Here is a 14,666-nt window from a genome sequence, read left to right on the forward strand (position 1 = left end):
TATTTATACAGTGCTTCAGTAAAAGTACCTAATTACTTTCCACCACTGACACACAAGACTTTCATTTGCATTACTAAAATACTTTTTTTTTTTTATTAAATCGGCAAAATTATACCGTTACAATCTCAGTGTTACAACGCATTTTAACCCGAAATTAAGTGTTTTTTTAATAATTCACCAACACTGAGAAACATTTCGGCAGCAGATCCAAATCCATGAGTAAAAGAGTAACGTTATTTCCTGTTACAGGACTCCGATGGTCGAGATTGTAAGCAGGGTGCAAACTAAGAGGGAGCTAGTCTCCTCTTAACGGTAAGATGGTAGCTCCCCTGATGGATCATGCGTAAATAGATTTCTATAGGCCGTGTGTTTTTTTTTTCATGATTAGAGAGGCTGCTGTCAGTTCATCCAGACCGATCCTGTCGGAGTGTGTGTCCATTAAACAGAAGTGAAAGTAACTCAAAAGTAACGTGAAAGTAGTGTAAATTTGTAATATAATTAATTATTCTCAAATGACAGTTACTAGTAATCTATAATGTATTACATTTTGGAAGTAACTTGCCCAACACTGCTCATTTGGAAACCAGGACAGAGAAAAATACACACACACTGAACAAACTTGCACAAGATTTTGGCACGCAGACTTATATGTACTACTGGAGATACGCTCATTAATTCACATATGTGTACTTTCCATCCAGAAATACACCTACATGCTTGCGCAGTATGTTTCCATCCCTGCTGTTAGCCCAGTGTGATCATGGGTAAAATGCTCCGTCAGTAACCTCACCTTGTTCGCTGCTGTTGTCGCCGCTGTGAGACGTGTGTCCACCGCTGGACGGTCCCGGTGTCCCGGCCGATCGGATCGATGCTGCGTCGTCATGATCTCTGCTCCATGAAAGCTGCAGGGAGGACGACACAGGAGGACATTCAATGAGACAGAGCAGAACAATGACATCTAATGTGATAAAACATTAGAACTTTTGTGAAACTATTGTCAGTTAGTGTCCACAGGAGGAGTTGTTGATGAATACATTAAGAAATACTTAATATTGCATTGTAGTGTGAAAATCAGCCTAAATAAAAAATTAAAGGGCATCATTGTCCCACCCACACTGTTTGATTGACAGGTGATGCAAAAACACCTCATCTAAAAAGAGACTAAAATACAAGAGGATTATCATTCCACCAAAAGGAGGCCCTTGAAAATGAAACCAGAGCTGCTGGTCATCCGACACTAAGCTGCTCCAGTTCACACTTCTAGGTGATTTAAAGGGTTAAAGGGCTGACAAGTGCCTGCTGAGAACTTCGCTGCAGGCCGATTTAGAACCTGCTCGGCTGGCTCAGAAAACAGACACAAGCTGACTTTTCACCCCTTGTATTTTAGCTTCTCTGGGAAAAGAGAGAAGTCTTCACAAGTCCAAGAAGAAGCAGTTTAAAACAGACACTTATTTCTAGCTGCAGATGTGACTCTCACAGCAGGTGGATCAAATGTATCTGCTCATATTCTAGTTTCCCTTTTTTGGGGATTTCAACGTATCAGGTTTGTTTAATGAACCCTGCAGAGCTCACTCGATTGTAGCCAAAAAAGGAATAATATCGTGTGATCAAGGTCCTCTTAGGACGCTTTTCCAGGGCTTTCAACCACATGTAAGGTTCTTTATCGCCAACACAAAACTGAGATTAATGACGGGATGTTTACAATAAAACTCCTGGAGCTTGTCCGCAATTACCGACATCATTATGATGTCTCATTAAAACCATAACCTCTTCGAGTGTCGCTATGTTTGGTTTGTTTATGTTGTGCAAATTCGGAAGTTGTCAAGGAAGATAATCCAGTGTCTGTGAGGGATGACCCGGTCCTGGTCTGCCCCCTAGCGGATTCAGGTTTAATCCTCCAGGTACACGCAAAGTACGCAGGCAAGTATGTGAACTTTGCCGTTTGCGACGCCGACGCCTGTCTACACCTACGCATTGTTAAAAAGCAAGTATGTCGGGGGCTTAATGCTGCACAATCCATAATAGAAACTGTGATTTAAACTCACCTGGATATAAAACTTTATTAATCTGAACGTGGGAATGCTGAGTTAACGAGTGAACGCAAAAACAAGGGTTAAGGGTCTTGCTCAGGGACACATTTGTGTCTTGCAGTGGATTTGAGTCCAGGTCTCTCACACCAAAGGCACGTGTCTTATCCACTGCGCTATCACCAGTACAATAAGTCAAACATTTAAAAGCTTGCAGCGTGTTTCTGTACTATCCAGCAGTATCATGACAAGGCAGTGTGGAAATTAGCAGCAGAATATTTTTCTTTTTCCGGGAAGTGACAGTGAGCTCACCTGATCCATGTTGTTCCCCGATGACCTGATGAAGTCCTCGCTGTCTGATTTGTTTCCATCTGTGTCGTCTATAACCAGATCGATTGGCATTTTCCCTTTCAGACAGCTGATGTATCGATGACAGAAGTTATCACAAAGCTCATGAACCTGGAAATAAAATTTAAAAATACATTAAAAATACAAACAACACAAGGACAGCAGGTGAGAGGTTATGTGAAGACCTATGTATGTAAAGTATGTCAAGTCCTCGGCTAATGACTTCTCCAAAAGTCAGGAGTCAGCCAACCTGCAGTACAAAGAGACGAGATTGGAGGTGTTGGTTAGAGCTGCCCTGCCCCATAAACAAAAACACACCAATTTTTAATTTTCATGATTATTTTCACATTTTATGACAAATTGAAATCCAGGTAATTCCAAAGGGTTCACATACTTTTTCCTGAGACTATAAATGTGGTATCTAGTATAAGATCTTCATCAGTATAAGTTTATATCTAACACAGATTCTCACTCCCGACTCGTCACATATTGATGCTTGGTCAAGGCCCTTTGGCGTCGCTTATTAACGCCCTGGGTAGCCCTTTAGTGTAATTTACAGGTGTTTAGGGCTCCGCACTCAAGTTAGCAACAACAAATATGCAACAACCGGTAAAGTTAGCAACAATAAATATGCAACGTCTGGTTAGACTTTCAAAACATTTCGAAACATCGCCATTTTGAAACGGCACATTATTAAAGTTGTGAAACTTTGCGATTTGGTTAGGTTTAAGCACAGTATGTACTTGGTTAAGTCTAGGAAAAGATCATGTATGGGTTAAAATAACTACGTACGTCAGTTAAGAAGTAAGTTAACTAACGTCACTTACGTCAATTAAATTAAATAAAAAATATTTAATGTTGACTTAGCTGGAAATTTACAGTGGAAATTGAATGACTAGAGACTGCAGCTCTGCTGTTCTCAAGATTAAAGCGGAGTCACCATGTGTCCCTCCCGGCTCGCAATCGCCCTGCACAAAAACACTCACGATTCGACTATAGGCAGGACTTCATCTCCAGTGTGTTACAAACTGACGCCGATGGGTCTTGTGTGCCTCCATATGTGACGAGTCAGGGAGTGAGAACGGTTTGATCTAACACAGTAAGTAATTTGTATGTTGCACTATAGTGTCCTGTTGTACTACTGGTGGGTGTTTTACAAGATCACTTTCCCATGGTAATTTAATCCATGCCACTACAGGAGGAGAGAGATATAAAAGTCTGTGTCCCCATTTGTTACAGTCTATTTGAATTAATTATCCGTGTCTTTATCTGAGGCCAGTATAGTGCCTTGAAATATGAGTTTCTGCAATATAGATTTCAGCTGTAAATACATCAGAGAACACAAATCATTAAGCCCGAAATTCGCTTCAAGCTCATTAAATCTCATTATTCACTACTGCTTTACCATCTAGCCTTCTGCTAGAGTCTTCCCTGCAGCTGTGAATACTGGATTCTCCCATAATGGACATAATGGCAACACAAATTCTTTGACTGCTCATTTCTTTTGGATTATCTTCGCTATCTCACGTAAAAAACCTAATAATTAGGTTGTTAATTGTTGTAATGACAGTTCCACTAATAAGAAAAGGAATTTATTTTGTTTAATTGTCTTAACACAGCATTTTTCCATAAGAGACCACAGTAGTATCTCAATGGTCACTACAAACAAAGATTATGAATAAATGTAAATATGTAAACACACCGATATTATAGGGCTAATATAGGATTACAGTGGTTTTTGTTCAGGTTTAAACTTGGATTTGCAGCATGATTACTGTTAAAACGGCAGATGTTGGTTGAATTACAGTCTAATCAGTAAAAAGGCCACTGTTTTTTTCTGACCTTTTCCAGCTCCAGAAGGTGGAAGCGCAGCACTTGTATAGCCTGGATCATCTACAAAAAAATCCCAAAACAAATGATAAAAATGTACAGGGAAACAAAAATCAACACTTTATATAATAGTATTTAAAATAATTACAGTGTAATAATAATAGTACTAGTAACTCACCAAATTATCCAGCTCTGGGCTTGATGAAAATAAAGGCCTCTCTGATCGAATCTAGAAACAGAAAAATTATTATAAATCAATACAGCGAGCGGGAGTTGCGAAAAACAACATTTTACATTTATAGAGGAGAAGAACAAATATAGATGACTTAAGAGATTTGAGTGATCAAAGAATTGCTGAAACGCAAACTTGATTTTATATGTACCTGACTACTGTTTCCAAGATTTAAAGTTTAAGATGCACAAACACTTTCAAGCAGAGAAAAATAAGAAGAAAGTGTCACGGGATCCAAATAAAATAGAAAACTTAGACTCCTATTTGCAAAGACGTGCAGCCTAGGTTAATTGGTGTCTCTAAATTGCCCTTAGGTGTGGATGTGAGTGTGACTGGTTGTCTGTCTATGTGTGGCCTGCGATGGACTGGCGACAGGGTACCCTGTACACAGGGTAAGCGGTTGACAATGGATGGATGGATGGATACTCTGATTTGCAACCTACGTGCCAATTTTGGTGAGTTTTCGTCCAGCAGTATTTGCTGCCCAAACACTTTTAGCGGAGAGAAAGAAAGAAAGAAGAAGAACACCAACCACACACACACACACAACACAGACAACCGTCCTGGGGCCCCAATCCCCAATGACAAAGTTTGTTTGATTTACCAGCTCTTTCGAAACAATAGGTCTTTGATTTCAGATAGAGCAAGACAAAAGCAGCATTTTTATTTGTCTTTATCGATTTAATTTGCCAGCTGAAACGACGAAAATCGCTAGATTCTATCAGCTGTAGCTAATAAGCTAGCGTTAGCACCATGAGTTGGTTGGAAATTGTGTCTCCAGCTCACTTTTCAATGTGTCCAGATGAATTGTTTTAAAACAAGAAACACTAAAAAATATGCACTTGACAGCTACATATATGATGTCAAGCTAAATGACTGATGCGAAAGCTAACAGGCCCATGTAAAAAGAAAATCGGCATCTTCACCAATGAAGGTATGAAGACTTAAAGAAACAACGTTATTTTTGTATTGCACTGTAGAGCAAGAGTAAGTCTTAGTGTCTTAAGTTCGATTAAATGTAATATCAACTCTTATTTCACTAAACACTAATCAGTGTGTTTGGTGAAAGTTGCCTTAACTCGAATATCGGTAAACTTCATAGGACAATCATCCTTTAGTGTGCGGCCAGCTTAACGCTATTGTCAGTGGTAAGCTAGTTAGCCTGACGTGCTAACATTAGAGCAGATAAACCAACACATTCTCACTCCCGACTCGTCACATATTGATGCTTGGTCAAGGCCCTTTGGCGTCGCTTACTAAAGCCTTGGGTAGCCCTTTAGCATAATTTTTTGACGTTTCAGGCTCAACGCTCAAGTTAGCAACGCCTAGCAACAACAAATATGCATGTCCGGTTACACTTTAATAATAAAACGGCGCGTTAAAGTCGTGAAACGTTGTAATTTGGTTAGGTTTAGGCACAGAAAGTACTTGGTTTGGGTTAAAATAACTACGTAGGTCAGTTAACACGTAAGTTAACTAACATCACTTACGAATCTTCCGCAATTTACCTAATTTGCGTAACTTAAAAATATTGATATTGAATAATTGACTTTTTGTTTCACACGGGATGCAAACTCCATTCTCCTGGTTCAAAGTCTGGATTCTGGCCCTCCATCCATCCCAACCACCTCCTTACTTAGTATTTTATGTTAAATATCATACCTACCTTTACCGTCACAAACTGACGCTACAGGGCTTTCCCCAATGCGTTGAACTATGAGGGTAAAGGGATCAGTTTGTGACACACTAGGGAGTGTGTCACAAACTGACGACTATGGCTCTTGACCATGCATCTATATGTGATGACTTGGGAGTGAGAACGGTTGGATAAACAAACTGTTGATGCATTTAGTGGATTTTGGAAAGGTGATTAAAAGAAATACACAACACCATCCAAACTCTTAAAATGCTGAGTATGTCCCACTACAGCTCCACTCACACAGCTTCAACAGAAATCCAAACCTTTACAGACCTGCTAGTTACAGCTGCCAAGCTATGACTGGCCCATCTCTGTTCAGGAGACAAACTGATAATCCTACATACGTTTTAAGAATAATATAAACCCATATTGTAGGGGCCTTAAGCCAACGCCTGCATTCTTACATAATTTTTGGCTCCGACATGTAGAGTGGCCCAAATAAATTGCACATTTCATCCTCATGATTTTAAACACTATTTTCAGTTCAGTTTAAATTTATTTTACATTTCCATTTGATATATTTCTGATTCTTTGGCAGTTCTCACTTTGTATATTCTGACTGTTATGTACCACAACACAAGTGAATTACTAATGGTAAACATGGTAAACAGTGGTCTTCCAACCACTCAAAGTGCTTTACACAATATGTCCCATTCACCCCATTCACACACTGATGAGGGGGCAATGTGCCAGCTGCTCGTCAATTCAAAGAAACTAATCATACACACACTCAAACAAAGCCGTCGGGAGCAATTTGAGGGGTTCAGTATCTTGCCCAAGGACATGCAGACTAAGTAGCCAGAGATGAAACCACCGATCCTCCGATTAGTGGGCGACATGCTCTTTCTCTAAGCCACAGCCGCTCCTAACATTTACTCAGCTGTATTTAGGTACTTTATTTTAGTATCTATTTGATGCCAGTTCATACTTCTACACTACAATACAGATGGAAATTTTACTTTGTCCACCACTACTTTTATCTGACAGCTGTTACTTTGCTTATTAAATATAATATTGCTTAATATATGATAATTTTATAAAATGTGAAGCATTGTTATAGATTAAACAAAATATAAATAGGTTAGAAATGTACCAGCTTATAGTGCGTACGCATTCACGTACTACTATACTATTGATCACAATATGATGATAAATAGACTACATGATCTGGTTGGGATGTCTGGATCAGTTTTAAAATGGTTTTCATCCTACCTTTCTGTTCTTTTGGAAGTTTTAGTGTTTATATGAATCAGATTATGTCTGAAACTGCGGGGTTGTTGTGTGGGGGCCCTCAGTGTTCTGTCTTGGGACCTATTCTGTTCCTTTTGTATAGATTTCCTCCGGGACAGATAATCAGTCAATTCAGTGACATATCTTACCATCTGTTTGCGGATGATATTCAACTGTACTGCTCAATAAAGGAAATTGAGTTCCATAAATTGTCTTCTTTAGTAAACTGCTTGACCAGTATCAAACAGTGGTTATATGACAATTTCTTGCTGTTGAACTCAAAGAAAACAAACACTAATTATCGCTCCTGAAAGTAGAATCCCTCAGATAAAGCAGCAAATTGGTGACTTAGGCTCGTCTCTCCAGCCGAGCGTCAGGAGCTTAGGTGTTGTTTTTGATTCAGTGATGTCCTTGGAATACCACTCTAAACAACTAGTCAAACTGTTTCTTCCAAATTAAGAACACTGGTGTCAAAGGATGAGTTAGAGATGATCATTCATGCTTTTATTTCCTCTCGTTTAGATTTCTGTAACAGTCTTTTAACTTGTTTGAGCAAGAAGGAGCTTTACCGTCTCCAGGCTGTTCAGAACAGGCTTTTAACTCACATTAACAAAAGAGCACACATCACACCTGTTTTAGCAGCACTTCACTGGTTACTAGTCCAGTATAGAATTCAATTTAAAATCCTGGTTCTTACTTTTAGAGCCCTGCATGGTCAAGTTCCTCCCTATATCTCTGAGTTGATACAGTTTCATACTCCAACCCGTAGTCTGAGGTCATCTGGTCAGAGGCTGTTAGTGGTTCCCCACACTCATTTTAAAACCAGAGGGGATCATTCATTCCAAGCAGCGGCACCTAGGCTGTGGAATGCTTTGCCTCCCTTTCTACGTTGTGTGAATTCTGTTGATTCTTTTAAAAAGCAACTGAAGGCGCTGCTTTTCAAGCAGGCTTTTAGTTAGATGAGGGGTTTTTATGGTTGTTTGTTCTATGTTTTCCATTTGTATTTAAATTTTCTTATTGTATTTGACATTGTTGTATTGTATTTTATTGTAAAGCACTTTGTGATTTTATCTGTGAAAGGTGCTATACAAATAAACTTTACTTAAATACATTTTGCTTCAGTGACAATAATCCAGTCATGTATTCTGCACAGAGAATACTTTTACTTCTGACAGAACATTTTGCTGCTAATACATACTTTATTTTAACAGAATGTTTGAATGCAGATTATATTTCTCTTTGAATTGTAAAACTTGCAACAGGCTAATATATACACACTGCACTAAAAGTGGAATACTTGGGGGGTCAGTAGGGGCCCACAGAGGATTGATCCAGAGTTGGCGCTTCATGTTCCTGCAGATCTGTTCTGTACCAACACTGACACGTGGATGAAATGCATGTTTCTGTACCTGTTTGGAGAAGACGGCGATGTCCTCGTTGAAGGAGTCCGAGGAGCAGACGTCTCCACCGGCAACGCCGCTCTCTCTCGGTGTGCAGGTTGCCAATTCACATTTTTCAAAAATCAGTGCGAGCAGAGGGAATAAAGGATGTCTGCAGGAGAAAGAGTGAGAGAGAGAGAGAGGGGTGGGGGAGGAGGGATCAGCTCAAACTGCAAAAAAGAGCGCAAAAGTTTCCTGCAGCCTCAAACGGTCCTAAAAATACACAACAAACATTCAAGTGGTTATCATCTTTAGTTCACTTTTATGAATGGAAAAAGGACTTTACATTGATTGAGTTTAATTTAATCATCTCTTTCCAGTGTCCTCACTTACTTTGGATAAGAACACAAGGTCAATAGTTTCTATGGTAAGGACGATTTCTTCAGCGGAACGTGGAAAACAAATACTGTACTTGGGTGGAGGCAAAAATCTAATAAAACTTGGACAATTAAAACCCAAACTATCTGCACAGCACCACCAGAGGGACACTCGTGTCCAGAGGGTGGAAGCACTATTTGGATCTGTAATGAAACACGAACCAGGTGCCCACTTGTTAAATACAAGAAAGAAAACACACACAAGGGCAAGCTTAACAGCAGACTTAGCTAAATTCAAAGTTAAATTTGAAAAAAGTTTGGATTAGAAGGTGAAGCTGACTCCAGTAACTGGATCTGCTTTGGTAAACTGAACAGACTGGACTCTGGGACACCCAATAGATCTCTATGAAAAGTAACATTGCAGTAATCTAGACACAGAAATAAAAGCAGGTATTACACTTCTACTGTTTTTCAAATGCAGATGATGTCTTCGCAGTCAACAAGTCTTCATACCTAAACGCCAAAATAGGTTGATTGTCAGGTGTCCCAAAACTAAATATAAGACCGACACATTACGTAAGGCACATGACTTAAGTCACATGGCGTTTAACAAATGGTAAATCTACAAAAGGTTGTAGTTTGTTTAGGTTAGGCAATAAAACAACTTGGTTAGGTTTACGTAAGTCACGTGACGCAAGCCATCTACAAAATGTTATTTAACTTAAAATATATCTCCTTTGACTTTCTTCCACACGGGACTCAAACCTGAGTGAAAGTCCTGAGTTTACTTGACTCGTCTATCCACCCCACCAACTCCTTATATTGTCGCGCTTTATACTACGTCACCTGACTTCTTCTGCCACTTGAAGCCTAACAATAAACATAAACATGGGCGATTATAAGCTGCTGCATAGTCGACCTATACGAACGTTTCTCCGGTGACGACGGGCTGTTGCAGTTGGTATAAACAACAGTAAAGTAGTTCGGTCTCATAACAGATTAAAGCTTGGTTTGAATGTTATGCCAAGAATATCTTGTTTCCATTTTAATGTGGAATAATAAGGAGCCCATTCAGAGACATGCAAGTTTCAATTTGACTGCTTTAACTAAAGCGATTTGTCATCTGGCTTTATAAATCCACCAGGCAAACTTTCAGTGGTGCGCAGGTCAGAATGTTTCACCAAAAAGCTTTAACTGACTGTCATTAGCGTTAAAATTAAATGAGATACCATGGCACACCTTAACACTAACATGGTGAAATCTATACGGCGAAAACAGAAATACAAAACATAATCAAACCCTGAGGAACTCCAAACATCTGCAGTTATACTCTGATTGTTAGTCATAATCTAATTATTGTGCCCATGTAAATATGTCCCGAAGAGTTGACACAGAAAATGTATCGCAACTATTTTAATAACATTTTTTGGGCTTAAATGTCCCAATAATTGCAGCCTCAAACGTGAGGATTTACTGCTTTTCACCATCTTCTATGTTACTAAACTGAATATCTTTAGACTGTTGGCCAGATAAAACAAGCAATTAATAACTATTTACATTTATTCATTTAGCTGACGCTTTTATCCAAAGCGACTTACAATCAATCAATTCATTTAGAAAAGAATCTGCTAATTAGCCAGTTATGAAGTGATTAAATGTGAGTTGATTTGACAAAGTTTTTACAGTGCAGATTTACACCAGATGCAACAAGTAGAGCAACTGTAGCTGCTGAAGGAGTCAAAATGGATCCTGCTGCTCTGACAGTCAACAAATACCCAAAACTAGTGCTTTTTTCATGTTTTTAGTTTGTTGCAGCATCCAAAGTTAAAGTTAAGGGTTGGACATAATGAATTTTAAAGAAAGAAACCGCCTTTGCTTTACACTTTTTTGCTGTAACATTGAAAAGGTACTGCACTTTTACAACAGTACAGTGTTGAGGCACTCACATGTTGGATTTAATGCCACTTTATACCTCTATTCTACTACATTTCAGAGGGAACTATAGTACTTTTTATGCCGCTACAAAACCTAATAATAATCAGCATGCATTGCTACAAGTTAATCTCGTCATATAAAATAAAATTGGCTCAACCTTGCACTTTAAATAATACAATGATTTAATGAGTAGATAATGTAACACTGGCAGAAGTTATTATTCTGCAAAACGAGGACCTTTACTTTTGATACTTTGAGTATGGACTTGCAGGGCTTTTACTTGTCATGGAGTATTTTTTACATTGAGGTAGTTAGTACTAGTAGAAAGAATTTACTTCTTCAGCCATTGGTTTTCACCTCCTCGTGAACCGACAGCAGCAGGTTTACATACAGATAACTTTAGTCTGGCTCAGCTCGGCATGGAACGGAAAGGCTTTTAGCTCAAACAGCGAGAAGCTACACAGATGAATCAAACATTAAAATACACAAACAAACTTATTTTTACAGAAGAAGAAAACTGTTCTGAAATAGCTTTTTGTCCTCAGTCTATATTTGTCATTTTCATTTTTTTTTTTTTTTTTTTTACAGTGTAAGGAAACTCCTCATACCCATAAATGGCGTCTCTGTCCCTCTTGACAGCGTCCCCGGCTGTGGCGGCCGTGCTGCTGCTGCCACTGTGGGTGGACTGGGCATACTGGTGTGGAGGGTATGGACCACCAGCAGTGGCGGCGGCGGCTGCCAGGTGCACGGCCTGCAGAGAGCGAGCAGCAGCGGCATGGTGGTGATGGTGATGATGGTGGTGTGGGTCTCCGTACACACCGCCCACCCCTTCCAGCCCATAGTGGGCCAGATCTTCATACTGAAACACAAAGATAAGAGATGTGTGACCTCTGACCTCTTAAGCTGTTCTGTAGGTGCTGTTCGCTGACCTCACATGAGGTCAAAACGCCCCCAAAATGTGAACGATAACAAGCTGGTTTATAAGCTGCATGAGGATGTTTAATGGACTTTACTTAAACTAACTTTACTTCACTGAAAACACTGAATACAAAACAGCCACAAACTGACACAAATCAATACTAATTTTAGATAAAAATAATGTAAACGTAAATCTGTGTATAGACCCCAATAACATTTGATAGATAAAATACTTCATATCTTAACATATAATAACATAATGAAATCTGAAAGAAAGAATCATCTAAAATGATCAGAGAGAAGAGTCAACAAAAACAAATACTACATTTGTTCCCTTTATTATGTCCACACCCTCTTTCTCTCCTCTAATATGACAAATATTGTGATGTTTTGGAAAAATATAATCAGTTTTAAACACAGTCTGTGTTTAAAAATATTATCATCACAGTCACTAATTATTATGTCGTTAAAAATAAATAATAAAAACACTATTTTGCCTTGAAAACACCCTGAGCCATCGTGAAGCAGAAGATTAATCCTACTTTGTGCGGTTTTACACAAAATAACATGAACATCTAACAACATTAAGACGTCTCTGACAACCAAAACTCAACTTTATTAAGTTTAGGTATTTGTTGCATTGTGCAGGTCTTCCTATTATTGTGTCCAGCCCCTGTTTTATTTTGTCTAATGTGATCAATACTGTGATATTTTGGAAAACTTAACGTCTGAACACCTTGTCTGTGAACACAAACGATAAATAAAACAGCAATTTTTAGAGAAAATCATAAAAATTCAGACTAAAGTTCAAGTTGCCAAGGTGTGCCGTCTTGGCCAGGTCTCCCTCGGAAAAGAGATTTCAGTCTGAAGGGACTTCCTGGTTAAATAAAAGGTTAAATAAATAAAAAAGTTACCTTTTCCTAAAAAAACAAACAAATAAACAACATAAAACAGCCTGAAGCTTTTTGAAACTAAACAACATCTCTCTGCAGGGGAATTCTTTGCGTTTTGCATTTAAACTGTATATAAGGGGTGGACAAAATAACATGAACACTTGACAACATGATGCAGTCAAATGCAAAAACAACCACGACGTTAAAACAAGACGTTTAAACAACCCTAAACTGAATGTTTTAAATATCAGACTGCACTGCTAAGGTGTTCCGATTATTATTATGTCCACCCCCTGTTTCACTGAGTCTAACATGATCAATTCTGTGATGGTTTGGAAAAACCTAAGAGCTGCTAACGTCTAGACACCTTGTCTGAGAACACAAACGATAATAAAAAAGCAATTTTTAGATAAAATGATAAAAATAAAATTTAAAGTTAACTTTTCCTGAAAAACTAAAACGATAAAACAGCCTGAAGCTTCTTGAAAAAGTCTCTCCATTGGGGAATTATTTTTGTGTATGCATTTAAACTGTATATAGGAGGTGGACAAAATAACATTATAACACTTTAAAACATGATGCAGTCGAATGCAAAAACAACCTGTAAGTTAAAACGAGATGTCTGACAGAGTCAACCCAAACGTGTAGGTTTTAAATTTTATAAATCTTCTTCAGGTGTTCCTAATATTAATTTTAATTAAGACACCCCCCCCCCCCCCCCCCCGTACATATTCTGAAATACTTCTAACATTTGACTTCACTATGTGGTGAAAATAAGTGGCTACACAGATGAAATCGATTGTATTTTCAGAAAGAAAACAGGAATTGTTCTCAAATGTTTATACCTATATCGTATGTTGTTAGTATGTTGTATCCTTTATACAGGATTATTTCTAACATGATAGCTGAAGTGATTTTGTGGAAAGTCATTAGGTTAAACTTGACTTGACACTTTCTTCTACGAACATAAGATAAAGAAAAAACTATTTGAGCAAAAGTAAAAAAAATTTCAACTGAAGCAAGTGAAGGCCTGCTGCTGGACTGCTACTTGTGAAGTTTATTATTTTGTTTTTACTTTTTAAAGACGTGTTTGAGCTTTTATTTCATCCTATTTGAAATATACATGTAATTTAAATAAAAAAGGACTGTAAACATTTTAATCTCCAAATAAAGAAAAAAGAGCCATCCTGAGCAAAAATCTGTTTTAATTTCAATATCATAAATAGGATTTTATTCTTAGAAAGAACCTTATATTTAAAAATAATCTCTGTATAATAAAGTTTGACGTTTTCAAAACTTTCCAGACTGCGTAGATACATTAATAAAGCCCAAAAAATGATTTGTGAGCAAAATGGAATAGATTTTTATTTGAAGAACATGAATTTATTATTCTTTTTATTTTTCTTTTGCAAAAATATATCGATTGGTTGGTTTCCTTATTTTTGTTTTTTCAGCTATAGGTCTCCACCGTGGAACAATTAGGCTAGATGAATTGAAAGGCTGACCATAAAATGTCACATATTTAGGTTATAAAGAGTTTTATAGTTTAAAAGCAGCTGTGAGTAAAGAGGATCGTTGTTGTTTCTGTGTATATTCTCTGGAATTAGACAGATCGCTGATTAGTAATCAATAAAACACAGTTTAAAAAAAAAAATAAAAAAATTTGACCTGGACAGACTGTGCGAACAAAACGGCTTTAAAATTAGAAATGTTTCATTCATGTAGCTATAAAACCTCTTGTATTGAGCTGTTTGGCTGCGCGTGTTGAACAGATTTTTATCAGCAAACAAAACTAAAT

The 14,666-nt window shown here is 37.9% G+C and overlaps 1 protein-coding gene across 1 annotated transcript in view; it reads right to left on the minus strand.

Annotated features, from left to right (window-relative positions):
• Positions 1 to 14,666, minus strand: part of meis1a (Meis homeobox 1 a) — a 62,619-nt gene that overhangs the window by 43,832 nt on the left and 4,121 nt on the right. The window contains exons 3-8 of the mRNA XM_038734679.1: positions 11,666 to 11,916; positions 8,776 to 8,917; positions 4,384 to 4,434; positions 4,218 to 4,268; positions 2,340 to 2,486; positions 791 to 902 (exon numbers count right to left, since the gene is read on the minus strand). Coding sequence (XP_038590607.1) covers positions 791 to 902; positions 2,340 to 2,486; positions 4,218 to 4,268; positions 4,384 to 4,434; positions 8,776 to 8,917; positions 11,666 to 11,916 — 754 coding nt within the window. The remainder of the gene's footprint in view (positions 1 to 790; positions 903 to 2,339; positions 2,487 to 4,217; positions 4,269 to 4,383; positions 4,435 to 8,775; positions 8,918 to 11,665; positions 11,917 to 14,666) is intronic.

Source organism: Micropterus salmoides, unplaced genomic scaffold, assembly GCF_014851395.1.
Source record: "Micropterus salmoides isolate LMB-PRFRI ecotype aquatic unplaced genomic scaffold, ASM1485139v1 Ms_hic_scaffold_1, whole genome shotgun sequence".
NCBI lineage: Eukaryota > Metazoa > Chordata > Actinopteri > Centrarchiformes > Centrarchidae > Micropterus > Micropterus salmoides.